We start from the raw sequence: 13,509 nt of genomic DNA on the forward strand, positions 1-13,509 counted from the left end.
GTGTGCATACCTCCAGGGAGACAGCCGTTCCCCCCATGCACAAGTCGTGTCTTGTTGGCATTTCCATCCGTTTAATCACAGGCTCAGGGAGACTGTGGGAAACACCATCAGGATGGAGGTCTCCACAGGGCCAGGCTTCTGTCAGTCACTAACCCCGGGCAAGCTGAACCCAGGCTCAGACATGCCTACGGGAGAAGACTGGGGCTCCAGAAGCCTACTTACCCTTAGAAGAGTCCACACAGCTTCGGCTGGTGTTCTAGAAACGAGAGGACCCTGTCTCCTCACAACAGAATGAGCACAACGCTTGCCCCAGGGAGAAGGAAAGAGGCCCAGGAGTGAGCAGGTTTCTGCAGAACTCTGAGACCCCATAGAAGCAGATGTGGTCACGGGGGCCATGGCACCCATACCTGTGCTGGATGGGTAAACGCTACTTGGCTCCTACCCAGAGTTACTACCTTAGTAAGGGGGCAGAAACGGCCATGGAACAACAGATCAAGTGCCCAGGGGCTAGGCCTTGTACTGAGAAAGTGGCATTGGAATATGAAGTACTAGTGGCCGCACAGGGGAGCCTGAAGGACCACAGCATATGGGGACCTGGCAGCTAGCTCCTTTCTTCAGTTCCCATCCCAGCTACTTCTATGAGAAATCCAGGGTGGGCCACAACTGCCTTGTCATCACAGGAGGGGGCACACAGAGGCCGGGGTGATTTTCAGAAAGAAAGGAGGGAAGAGAGAAGGAGGAGGCAGGGAGGAAGAAAGGATGGGGGAAAGAAAGAAAAGACAGACCAAAAAGGGGAGGAAGGGAGCAAGCCAAGGAAGAAAAGAAGGGAGAAAAGAGAAAGGAAGGGAAGGAACGAAGAAAGGAAGGAGGGAGGAAATGATGGAGAGAGGGAGGAAGGGAAGGAGAGAAGGAAGGAAAGAAGGAGGAAATGGTGGAGAGAGAGAGGAAGGGGAAGAAGGAAGGAAGGAAGAAGTAGTGGAGAGAGGGAGGAAGGGAAGGAGGGAGGAAATGCAGGAGGAAGGGAAGGAGGGAAGGAAGGAGGAAGCGATGGAGAGAGGGAGGAAGAGTAGAGAGGAGAAAGAAGAAAGGGAAACCTAAACAAAGGTCCTCTTCTACTGAGACCGCAGTGGACTTGGGTGGGGTTGTGCTCCAAGCTCTCCAGGTATCCTGTGTGGTCTGTGAAGCCATGTTCCCCTCTGTGCATGTCAAAACCTCAGGGAACTCTGAACTTAAGGCTGCTGCTGCCGTCTCCTGCTGGGTACTTGGGTCCCTGGCATTATCCTTGTGAGCCTGGCTGAGGCGAGGAAGTGGCCAGACCAGGTGGACCTATTGGAGCAGCTGTGGACTCAGCATGAGGCAGACAGGCAGGAAGGAAGGACAAAGGAAGTTTCCTTCCCCCCAAAGGCATACTGAATCCGGGGTACAGAAATGCTTGGGTGCAAGGCATGCCGAATCCAGGGTACAGAGATACCTGGGTGCCCCTAGTAGGCAAGCAAGCCCTTGGCTGGTGACTGTGGATCAGGAACCGATTGGTCACTTTGGTGCGTGGACTTTGGTTCTTTTTGTCTGTGGAGATTTGGAGGCTTCAGTGTGAGGTTCTTGGAAGCACACCTGCAGCAGAGCTTGCCTTTGCCCCTCGAGAGGGCAGAGTTTGGAGGGAGCCTCATTAGTAGACGACACTCTCGCAGCCCCGTGTGCCATCACGTGTTCCCACTTCTCTGTGTGTACCGACTTCCGAATCCCCCAGTATCACCAACCCACATCATCCCAGAGTAAACTGAGGCAGAGCGGTTGCGTGAAGATCTTGGGTTCTGTGTGGAGCAGATGGGGACACAGGAGACAGCACGGCCTTAGATGTTTTACGGGAAGGGAAGCCCATAACACCAGGGCAGCTGAAGATCACACAGGAGCTTCCTGGAGGCAGGACACCTTGGCAGGCTGGTCTTCTGGTGAGGAGATGGAGAATGAAGTTAGCCTGCACCCCTGGGCCTTTGCATTTATGTTCGACATCCAGTGCATGCAACAGGCAGATTTTCTGTCATTATTTTCATTAGAGGGAAAAAAAAATCACCTTTTTGGAGAATGTTGCATGTCGTGTAAAGCATGTGCTTTTGTTGCAAAGAACTGGGCGCAGCTCGTCCACCTCCATGGTCCATTGTGGTGTTCTGGGCTATGACAAAGGCTGTCGAGGTTGATGACGTCAGAAGGGACTGTGTAAGGGAGATAACCTGCCCCCAGCCTTTAAAAAGACGCTCAGTTTCCATCCACATATAAGAACCAATGGATCGAGACTGTTCGTGGGTTTGAAACAGTTAAGATGGGAGGTGGGAGTCGTTAAGGTAAAAGCACAGTATCCAAGTTTAACATGTGAGGGCAGGAAGCCGAGAGCTTCCTTGTCTGGTCAGGACAGGTGACTGGTGGGGGAAGAAAGGGATGCATCGGGGAGGCCCTGCCCTCACTCCAGCATTGAGCAGGAAGAGCCTGCCCCCATCCTCTGCCCCGGATGCTGTCTGTGGAGGCCAACAGGACAGCAATCAGCAATCGTGTGGACATTTCCTCCAGAGGCTCCTGAAGTCCAAGGAGTAGAACTGTCTGACTGTGTTTAGGTCTCCGTGGGTATTTCAGGGTCTGTTTCACTCAGCCAGAGATTCCGAGCATCTCTTTCCATGCCAGGTGTCAGCACAACCGGTACACATCCAAGAATGAGACCCCCGCTGGGGACGGCAAGTCTATCCCACATGGAGCTTCATGGCTCTGCTCAGACTTTGGTACCAGCCTTGCTTCTTGTGGGCAGACAGCCTCTGTCCCTTCCTCACTGGGCCCTGTGCCAGTATGTTAGGGTGGAAATGTGCCAGCCCAAGGCGATGGAGCTCCTGGATTCCAGTGTCCTGATGGTTGAGCCAGGGTTATTCCTCTCTAATAGCCATAGGGTTTCGGCTTCCAGGCCCCACCCTCACAACTGTGCTACAAGTTATGAATGGACTTAATTCCCACTATGCAAAAGAGAAAACGGAGGTCCAGGGATGTGGAACCTTATCCTACCTCTCTCCAGCTCCTGCTGTCCCCACGTCCTGGGGCACAGTTCTCTCCCTGGACCCACCGTCAACCAGGAGAGAGTGCTGGTTAGACTGGCATTATCTCCTTCTCTCTCTGCTCAGAGCAGACAAGAAACTCAGCTGCCTTTAGCAGGAGCTTGGGGAGCTAGAGACCCAGTATTGTGTGACCTGTGCCTCATGACCCTCTGCAGCCGCTGTCAACCCAGGGCATGAAGAGACTACCAGGAGACAAGGTGTTAGAACTGAGTTGAAGTCTGAGCCCAGGGAAGGAGGGCAGAGGCATTGATGGCGCTGTTTCCAGCAGGGGTGGGTGGGAGGCCTCCTGCAGATCTCTATGCAGGGGCCAAGAAGAGCTCCCGGAGATTGAGGAAATGGGAAACTCTTTGGAGAAAGCCTGACCTTCTCTGTAGAGAGTGGGGCTCACAGGCCCCCATCTGCCTGAGCCCAGGACAGTGTAGAGGGTGGGGCTCACAGGCCCCCATCTGCCTGAGCCCAGGACTGTGTAGAGGGTGGGGCTCACAGGCCCCCATCTCCTGAGCCCAGGACAGGTCTTACTCTCAAGTGTCCTGAAGGTTTGCTGGATGACTCCAGCACCACTGGACACAGAGACCTGGGGGTGAGTTGTGTTCTCCTCAAACCCATCCCCCATCAGAGCTGTTGTCCCCTGATGTTGGGGTTTCCCGTGGAGACTGGCCCACTAGTGGCCTGGACACTGGAGGAAAGGCCACCCGCTGGCTCCATGACTCCTTCATTCCTCAAGGCCTCCTCAGGTCACGCCCAGGCACCCCACACGCACATGTAGGCACATGTGGGCTGCCGCAGGCCGGGCATGTCCTAATTAGCCCACTATCTTGGAGTTCTCATTGAAAGGAAAACAAACCAAAAAAGTTCAGGTTTTGCCCAGGTCTTCCCTGAGGCCAAGTGGGCCTTGTCTGGGCTTCCGGGGGGCTTCTGGGCCTGGGGGACCCCCGGGCTTCTGTGTGGACCTGCTTAGACCTCTCTGACAAGCTTCTCATTTCAGCAGTTTATCTGGAGGCAGGAGTAGGGGCCCTGACTGAGCCTCACAGCCTGGCAATGAGGAAACAGAAGTGGGTCCTTCCCCAGAGCCTCAGAGGAAGGAGGAAGCGCTATGGAGATCTCCTACACTTTGTAATCAGTGAGGTCCTTGCCATCTTTGGGAGGTGTGAGCAAGTGGGTGGAGTCCCTGAAATGCAAGAAAAGAGCAGGCAGGGGAGGGCCAGCATTCACTAGACAAGGGGACAGGTTAGTCTACTGGCTGGCCAGTCCAGTGTCCCCAAAGCAGGTCTTCAGGGGCCTGCCTCTGTGAGAGGGCCTCAGATTCGCCATGCCAGCCAGGTTCTGCACTCCAGTGCTGAGGGCCTGACTGCTGGAAGCTCCCGGTCCCTCCTGCAGAACGCTCCCCCACAGATGCTATCGCTGTTCCTTTTGGTTCAATTACTAAGTCCTTGGCACCCACCTCCAATCACGGAAGAATGCAGACAAGTTAAAATATGAACCTTACTGCCATGGGCCTGTACTCTGCTTCTGCGCAAGAGAGGCAGGGCTCTCTGCCCATCAGGGATGGGACAGAAATTGGGCACGGAGAGGCTGCCACTGCCCACTGCCACTGTCGTGACCTCCCTTCCCAAAGCCCTTCGCTGGGGAGACATTGAGGGCTGCAGGAAGGAGGTGGACCTACCATCCAGGATCTGAAACGTAACAGGGAAATGCCTTCCCCGAGGTCCAGGGATCCCCTGGAAGACAGGAAGCGTGAGGTAGAACCATGGCTCTATCCTCATTCCTAGACAGCTACACCAGAGAGAGCTGCCTTCCTGACCATCACTCAGACATGGGAAGCCATCATTGGACTCACAGCCTCGCCATCACATTTATTCATTCATTCACTCACTCACTCATTCCTTCCTCTGCTACTTTGTGTGCGCAGAAAAATGCCTCATGCAACCGCTCTGAAATGCACGCCTCTCAGGGAACACGGTGGGTGGGATCCTGCGTCTGTGGGCTCCTCTGTGGCGACGGCATCCTCCTGTCTGAGTCTGTGTGACTCTCAGTGTTTATGACCCCTATCCTGTCTGTGGGCTCCTTTGTGTCTGTGGGATCCTGTATCTGCTGAGTCATCTGTCTGTGTTCTGTGTCTGTGGGGTTGTCTGCGTCGGTTAAAGCCCGTGTCTGTGGGGACCCATGTCTGCGGGGACCCGTGTCTGTGGGGACCCATGTGTGTAGGTTGTGCATCCTCAAATTCTAATGAGTAGGAATCAAAGAAATATCGCATTTATACTGAACATGTACAGACATGACTCTCTTCATCCCTTAAGCGGGCAGTCTAATGGTTACATGGCAGATACCACGTGTTAGGTTTTGTGAGCCAGCCAGGGGATGTGTGTAGGCTCCATGTAAGTGCTATGCCGTTGTCTGTAAAGGGCTTTATGTTAAGGGCATCCATGGGGTTCTTGGGCCTGATGGCTCACGAGCGCTGCGGGACACATGTACAATGTGAACCACGTGTGGAATTCTGGACTTGAATAACTGCATTCACATGGTGAAGAGGGCTGGAGCTGTGGCTTGGGGGTGGAGTGTTTGCCTGCGTGAAGTCTGGGCTCAGTCCCCAGGACTGCAACATAAAACAGATGAAAGGAATTGGTAAATGCAACCGACAGTTACTCCTGCCAACGTAGGGTCATCCCAGTGTGGGACCACGGAGCTAGGAGAAAGGTGGTAGGCCTTCTTTCTCTGGCATAGAGTCCTTGCAGTTGGGATACTTTCCTTCATGTGCTTAAACACTTTGTAGCCATTAGGCCAACTCACAGGATGGTGTGGGTCCTCACACGCTCACAGTTCAGTGGGAGGCATAGGAGTGACACCTTCCTGTGGTAAGCATTAGGACTGGACAAAGGTCAGAGTGCCCAGATGCTCCAGCTGCTGTAGCCAGAGCTAGCCCCTCTGAGCTCAGTGGAGTTTGTGGCAAGACTAAGGCAGAGGCTTCTTCTGGGAGTTGGGCTGGGGTCAGAGGCCTATAGGAGGAGTCTGAGAACGGGGATGCTTGGGTGGGGGTCTGTGCTGGGCCAACCAGAGTTCTGCCTCTATCCCACCCACACTCCTGTGCCAGCAGGAGGAGCAGGACCATGACTTTCCTACCAGGAATCTGTCGTCAGATCTTGGGGTGGGATGGGGCCTCCTCACCCTAGATACTCCAACATGGGAGGCTTCACCCCTCTTTCTGAGGGGAGACAACTGTCACATCCCATGCTCCCCTCACATGGTCTTGGTGCTGGAGGAGGTAAGGATCAGTTCCTTCCTGCTTTTAGACAGTGTTATTAAGGTGTAATTCACACACCACACAATCTACTATTTAAAACATATGGTGGTGGGGGGTATAACTCAGGTGGTAGAGTACTCCTGCCTAGAGTGTCTGAGGCCGTGGGTTCAATTCTCAGCACGGTATGAAGTAGGCACCCTGGTGCCTGCCTGTAATCCCAGCACAGCACTTGAGAGGGAGATTAGGAGGATCAGGAGTTTGAGGTCAACCTCCTATATAATGAGCTCCAGGCTAGCTTGGGTTACAAGAGACCACATCCCCAAAACTAAAAAGAACAAAACAAACAAGTAAATAACAAAATGTTCCACCCAGCAGTGTTTAGTCTGATGGGATGTGCGCATCCATCACCTCCAGAACATTTCCTCCTCGCCAGAGAGGAGCAGTGCCTGAGCTTCCTACCTCTCTCTGTGCAGTCCCGTGGTCTATTGCTGTCTTCCTCTCTGGCTTCACCTGTTCTGCGTTGTTTACCGACATGAAGTCACACTGGGTGTCTGCTGGGAACAAGGTTCAGAGTTTCATCCACAGGCTCGCTACATTGTCACAGTCCTATGTCATCACAGTACTATGATGCCATCACAGTCCTCTGTCATCACAGTCCTATGGTGTCATCACAGTCCTATGTCGTCACAGTACTATGATGTCATCACAGTCCTCTGTCATCACAGTCCTATGGTGTCATCACAGTCCTATGGTGTCATCACAGTCCTATGGTGTCATCACAGTCCTATGGTGTCATCACAGTCCTATGTCATCACAGTGCTATGTCATCACAGTGCTGTGTCATCACAGTCCTATGTCATCACAGTCCTATGTCATCACAGTCCTATGTCATCACAGTACTATGATGTCATCACAGTCCTCTGTCATCACAGTCCTATGGTGTCATCACAGTCCTATGTCATCACAGTACTATGATGTCATCACAATACTATGATGTCATCACAGTCCTATGTCGTCACAGTCCTATGGTGCCATCACAGTGCTATGTCATCACAGTCCTATGGTGTCATCACAGTCCTATGATGTCATCACAGTCCTATGATGTCATCACAGTCCTCATTGCCAGTGTTCTTCTAACTCCTTTGCCCACATGTCCAGGGTAGGGGTGGAGGGGCTAGTGTCCTATGGTACAGGAAGTTGAGAAGGTTCGGGAGCCTGCCCAGGACTAGGGAGGATGTAGTGGTCTGGGTCTGGACTCAGCCCCTCTGTGGATAAATGGTTTTTTACTATGGAAACGGATCCCCCTGCCAAGGTCTATCCATCCAAGTCCAGTAGGGCCTTGCATACTGGGGAGAAGGTGGGGCTTAGACATTGGCTCAGCTCAGGTTTGCTCAGATCTGCTCTGCATGGCAGCAGCTGGCTGCCCCAGTGTCCCAGAGCTGGTGGTCTCTGACTGGTCCTCAGTCTCAGGGTGCAGAGGCCACAGTTCCAGCAAGAGACAGAACTTGGTTCTGGAGAGACGGCTCAGTGTTTGGAGCACTTGCTTCCCTTGGAGGCCACGGTTCCGGCAAGAGACAGAACTTGGTTCTGGAGAGATGGCTCAGTGTTTAGGAGCACTTGCTTCCCTTGGAGGCCATAGTTCCAACGAGAGACAGAACTTGGTTCTGGAGAGATGGCTCAGTGGTTAGGAGCACTTGCTTCCCTTGTAGAGGACACAGGTTTGGTTCCCAGTACCCACACGACAACTCACGACCACCCGTAACTTCAGTTCCAGGGGATTTGATGCCCTCTTTGTTGTTGAACTTGGGGTTACACCTTGTATCCTGAGCCAGGTTTGGCCACCCATACACAAGAAGCCAACTGAAGAAGTCAAATGAAGACAGGAAAAGTTTATTCAATGTGGCCACACTGACAAGCAGGACAAAGAGGGCCACTAAAGTTTGGCTTCAGGGTCCAAAATGAAATCAAAATTTAACTAGAGGGCCAGGAATGTGCATATCTGAGCATCCTAGTCAGGGTGTGACCCAGCTCTCACTGATCATCAGCCTCAGTGGGGGCAAATTTATGTGAAATCTTTTTCTGAGCGACACGAGATTCTTGTGTTGGGGAGGTGGGAGGTGCGAGGAGAAATTTCCATTTCTTTGGGGTCCATTGTTTTACTATTCTGACTGACTGAGAGGCACGAGTCTCTCTTTAGAATAGCATCATTTCAGTATCACTCAGGGGTAGGGTGACATCATGCTAGCCTGCTTCCACATGTGACATGCAACACACATCCGGGAAAACACTCATACACATAACATAAAAAATCTATCTAGAGCTGGGAGGTGGCAGCTCAAGTCTTTAATCCCAGCACTCAGGAGGCAGGTGCAGGGGGATATCGGTGAGTTCAAGGCCATATTGGTCTATACAGCTAGTTCTGGGACAGCCAGGGCCACATAGAGAAGCCCTGTCTTGAAAAACCAATCAATCAATCAAGAAGTAAATAAATCTTAAAAACAAACAAACAAATTAGAACGCATCTCTGGCCCCTTGTCTCCCGGAGTTCCCTCATCTAATCTGTCCTCTGAGCTGATCCTCCTCCTGCTGGGCAGCCTTTTTGTAGGACCCTCCCTCATGTGTTAACTTCAGTCTAGTGTTCTCAAGGACACTTGAATTGTCAATCAAGGACTCACAGTGGACCACTGGGGCCTTGGCATTGCCAGTCACTTTGTACAACTGCCCTCCGTGTGAGGACTGAGGGACAGGAGGGGCTGAACACAAGGTCCCCACGAGAAGGGAAACCTGGGGTCTGGAGCCGTGTTGTCTGGGAACACCTATTGCAGTACGCTAGTGGGAGGGGACATAGAAGACAAGACTCCAGCCAGGTTCAGAGGCCTCTCTGAAGAGGGCAACAGAGTAAAGGGAGGCACTTTGTACTGTGATCCCCTTTCTTCACCGTCTATCCAGTCTCTGTTATGTTGCTGGCTAACTGGAGCCAGTCATTTCCCCCTTGGAGTCTTGGAGTTCTCGTCTGTGAAGTGGGAACAGATGGCAGTACCCACCTCAGGCCGGTGGAGGTCCATCGGAGTTTGTAGGAAAGCTCACCAGCGCAGAGAGGATCAATTAAGCAACTCAATTAGGGACCCACTCTGACCAGCATCCGCCATTGATACTATCCTCCCAAATCCTTCTTGTTGTGATGTCTTTTGTTGTGGACCGGGTCAGTCTTCCAGTCTTCCAGTTGATAGCTGTTGAGACACCCGTGGCAGGAAGGTGGGGCCTCCCCCAAAGTTCCTGGGCCAGTGGGGTAGTTGATTCAGGGGAAGGGCTGGCCAGCCTGGGCTTTCTTAGAGCACCAGCAGGGGTTCTTGGAGGAGCTGCCCAGACCTGGAGGAATGGGGAACTCATTGTAATAGAGATAAAGCCAAGGCTTAAAGAAATTCCTTTGAAATGGCAGTTGGGACTTCTGGGGACTGATGGCAGCCTTACTTCTGTCCATCATTCAGAGGGCTGGACCTAGTCACATCTGGCCTTGCAGGACTTCAGGGTACCCATGCTCTAAAACCCAGTGCATCCCCACCCTTGCAGCCAGGCTACAGGCTCTCAGAACTTTGATCTTTGTGGCCCTCCAGCCCCTGTGCTGCCCCAGGAGCACAGTGGAGCCCACCAGGGTCTTGGGTTGGGAACCTTCCCAACCAAATAGCTCCCCTCCAGGTAGGTGTACAAAGCCCCAATCCACCTTGCTGGCAGCTGGGTGGATCCCCAGAAGCCCTGGCACCCGGGAGGCAGACGGAGGGGGCAGGCGGGAGAGGTGAATATGCGTTTATCCCAACACAAGTAGTGACCTGTTGGGGTGGGGTGGGGGCCCCAGGAAATATTTGGGATGACTTGGAGCCGGCTGGCCCTTTAAGGCTTCTGTAACAAGACACCTCCCCAACGGGACAGGAGCTGGAGCTGGGGCTTCCACCTTAGCCCTTGTTTCTCCCCTCCCTCCTCCCCCTTCCTTGCCAGGCCCAGTTCAATTTGCTCAGCAGCGCCATGGACCAGATGGGCAGCCGCGCGGCCCCGGCCAGCCCCTACACCCCAGAGCACGCTGCCAGCGCACCCACCCACTCTCCCTACGCGCAGCCCAGCTCCACTTTCGACACCATGTCTCCAGCGCCTGTCATCCCTTCCAACACTGACTACCCTGGCCCCCACCACTTCGAGGTCACCTTCCAGCAGTCCAGCACAGCCAAGTCAGCCACCTGGACGGTGAGTAGCCATGGTCAGTGGGCATCTGGTGGGAGGGCAGCAGGGTGGAATACCACGGCCCTGGCACTGAGGTCTGTCTGAGCACACATGCTGTCCACATGGGGTTCCCACCTGGCCAGAGCCAGGAGGAGCATCAAGCAGGAGGCGGGTTCTGGCAGTGTGGGTGTGCCCACTCCTCGGACATGTGGCCAGAGTCAGCCAGCCTCCCATGGGTCTGGAAAGGTCAGGAGTGTTGCAATCAATGAGATCCATGGGGCAGGGAGACTGGCCGGCTTTTTTGTGCTCAGTGCCTTGGAATCTATCCTGAGCTGAGTTCCGCACCTCTGCTGAGGCTTGGGGACCCACATGATCCTTAGGGGACTACCTCCTCCAGGTGGTGTGGTCACTTGCTGGTTGTGGACAGGCTCTCCAGGAGTGTAAGCACAGTGCCGGGAGCTCTGGTCCTTTCTCTGACGTCTCTAGAAACAGTTTGGTTTGTGGCTGGGAATTAGCTGATGTTGTCAAAATCCACCCCCTGCGCACTGGCTGCGAGTTGGGTAGCCAGCTAAGTGCTTTGACTTGCCCACGGTGGAGTCCAATCTTGTCCCCATTGCACAGCCAGGGAAGCTGAGGTGTGAGAAGGGAAGCAGCCTGCTCAGAGTTGTGCAACTAGTAAGTAGGTGCTGGAGTTGGGGTTCAGGGGTCACTGCCATGAGCCTTTTTAACCATTGAGCATCCAGGCTGTCTCTGGGAGCAAGGGCTGCGGGAGAAGCAGAGTGAGACCTTGGGGACACTGTCTGGATGTGCAGGGCATACAAGGCATTGGGTCTGGAAGGGCAGCCCCAGGCCCTTCCAGTGGGGAAGAGGGAACTCTGCACCGGCTGGGCCAGTAGGAGGTGCACGGAGGGATACTGGGTCGTCCAGTTGTCCCCTGAGCAGCAGCATCCACTCTCTGTAGCTGGAGTTGGGGCTGGGGCCGTCTCTGCGGTGCAAACTTTGTCTCACCTCCCCTTCTCAATGGGAGCAAGGCCCCTCCCAAGGCTCCTCTCCAAAACCTTAGTCCCACTGGTGCGGCTTTCACCTTCTCTCTGGAGACTGAAGAGCTGGACAGAGCCAGCCCTGTATGTGGCCACAGAAGATCAGTCTAGTTGGCCTGGGTCTGGTCTCAGGCCTTGACCTCCTGCAGTTTCTTTTGGCTACTGTTCTTGGTGGGCTCCCCAGTGTCTGATCCATGGTTAACTGATGGCTCATCCCAACTGCTGGGGCTCTGACGGGCTCCAGTGAGTCAAGAGGGGCTGGGTGACTATAACAGTACCTCATCCTGAGTTTCTCTCACGCTCCATTCTCACCAACCACTGACTGAGGGGCGGTGGTAAGGGCCCGAATGAGACAGGACTGGTATAGCACACAGTGCTGGGGCAGTGGAGATGAGGGAGCCATCCAGCGTGGCCTCCTTAGTTGGCTTTTCTATAGAACTGTTACCCTTGCTGAAGGTCTCTCCTGTGTCTGTAGCTGGGCTGGGGTGGGGTAAACCATAGATCCTTCGTCCAGCCCAGCTCCTGACCTGGGGTGAGGTGGGGACCTGGTCTGTCATAGAGGTCTGGTGGTGTCTGGAGGAGGTCCCCTAAACCCTGGGGATGATGCAGCTTGTAGAGTCGCCCCCGCCATCTTATTTGCTGAGGATGTTGATGGGGTCAGTCTCTGGCATGTCTGAGGGTTCAGGGTACATCAGATGGTCAGCATTTGTCTTTGGGAGGGGCAGGCAACGCCCTCTCTGCTGGCTTCCTCCTTCCACTTGGGGCCTCTGCAGCCCCATCGGAGGTGTCTGGCACTAAGTCTCCCATAATGGTTTGTTTCCTGCTGCCCTGCTCTGTCCTCATGGGATGGTTTGCTCAGACAAGAGACAGTTCTGGCTGGCCAGACTTGCCATGGATCACAGAAGGCTTGGCCTCCCCACCTAACCTTCACCCAATGCCAGGGCAGCAGAGCTGAGTTGTTGGGCAAGAGGATGCTATTTCCTGCACCCTCCCAGCCCTGCCACACAGGGGGCGGAGGTGGGACCAACATTGATAATGAGATTTTTGGCACCTTGGCGATCTGGGAGCAGACACCCAAGGGCTTTTTTCAATACCTAGGGAAGGTCTGGTAGCGGCTGCTCTCAGCTCTGGGGGTCCAACTGTGTGTGTGCTGCCCAGACTTGCCATCTAGGATTCTGCGCCTAGGCCCCTGCCACACCACTGGCTGGTAACTGATAGATAACTCATATTTTTCTCAAGTACAATTCCATATTGACTGTTGCCTTCGTTCCTCTCAGATTGGCAAAAACACCCTCACTGGCCTCCAAGTGACCACAGCTGTTAATGGGGCCTTTGGCCTCGGCATTGCCGAAGTCACCTTTCCAGCCCCAGAGGATCTGCTTGCCCAAATCAGCTTCCCTCAACCTAAAAATCTGCTTGTGTAGTAAGAGGTCTGTGCCCTCAGTTCATGGTCCTACATGAGTGTATATACACACGTATGTGTACGTGTGCCCAGGGTCCCATATGTGTGGACACCTCGGTACACAGATGTGTGTAGCGCACGCACATATATCTATAAGCACACAAGGATGTAACATACTTGGGCTCAGGGACCTATATATATGTATACAGAGATGCACGCACATACACCAGTAAACACAGGCGTGCCAACAACTAGGAATGAACATGCAAGCACACATGCTAGTCTCCCTGGATGCTGTCTTGGGTTCTGACAGCCCCTTTCCTCAGGCAAGGCTGAGCAGCGAGTGGATTGGCCAGAAGAGGGCTTTATTATTGGGTGTGAGATTGTGGACACCTGGTCTCAAGAGTCCCTCAACAGAGGAGGAAGTGGAACGAACAAGCATGATGCAATGGGCGTCTAGCCACTGTCCAGCTCCAGCGCAGCCCCTTCACGCTGCCCTCGTCTTGCTTACAGAGGTGGCTGTCT

General features: G+C 53.8%; 1 protein-coding gene across 2 annotated transcripts in view; it reads left to right on the plus strand.

Annotated features, from left to right (window-relative positions):
- The window catches only part of Tp73 (tumor protein p73), a 58,364-nt gene that overhangs the window by 27,211 nt on the left and 17,644 nt on the right, over positions 1–13,509 (plus strand). For both annotated transcript variants that reach the window (XM_041652110.1, XM_041652111.1), the window contains one exon: positions 10,324–10,566. In XM_041652110.1, the coding sequence (XP_041508044.1) occupies positions 10,324–10,566 (243 nt within the window). The remainder of the gene's footprint in view (positions 1–10,323; positions 10,567–13,509) is intronic.

The sequence above is a fragment of the Microtus oregoni genome, unplaced genomic scaffold (assembly GCF_018167655.1).
Source record: "Microtus oregoni isolate MIOR12 unplaced genomic scaffold, Mior012 000005F_ref0000423, whole genome shotgun sequence".
Classification (NCBI taxonomy): domain Eukaryota; kingdom Metazoa; phylum Chordata; class Mammalia; order Rodentia; family Cricetidae; genus Microtus; species Microtus oregoni.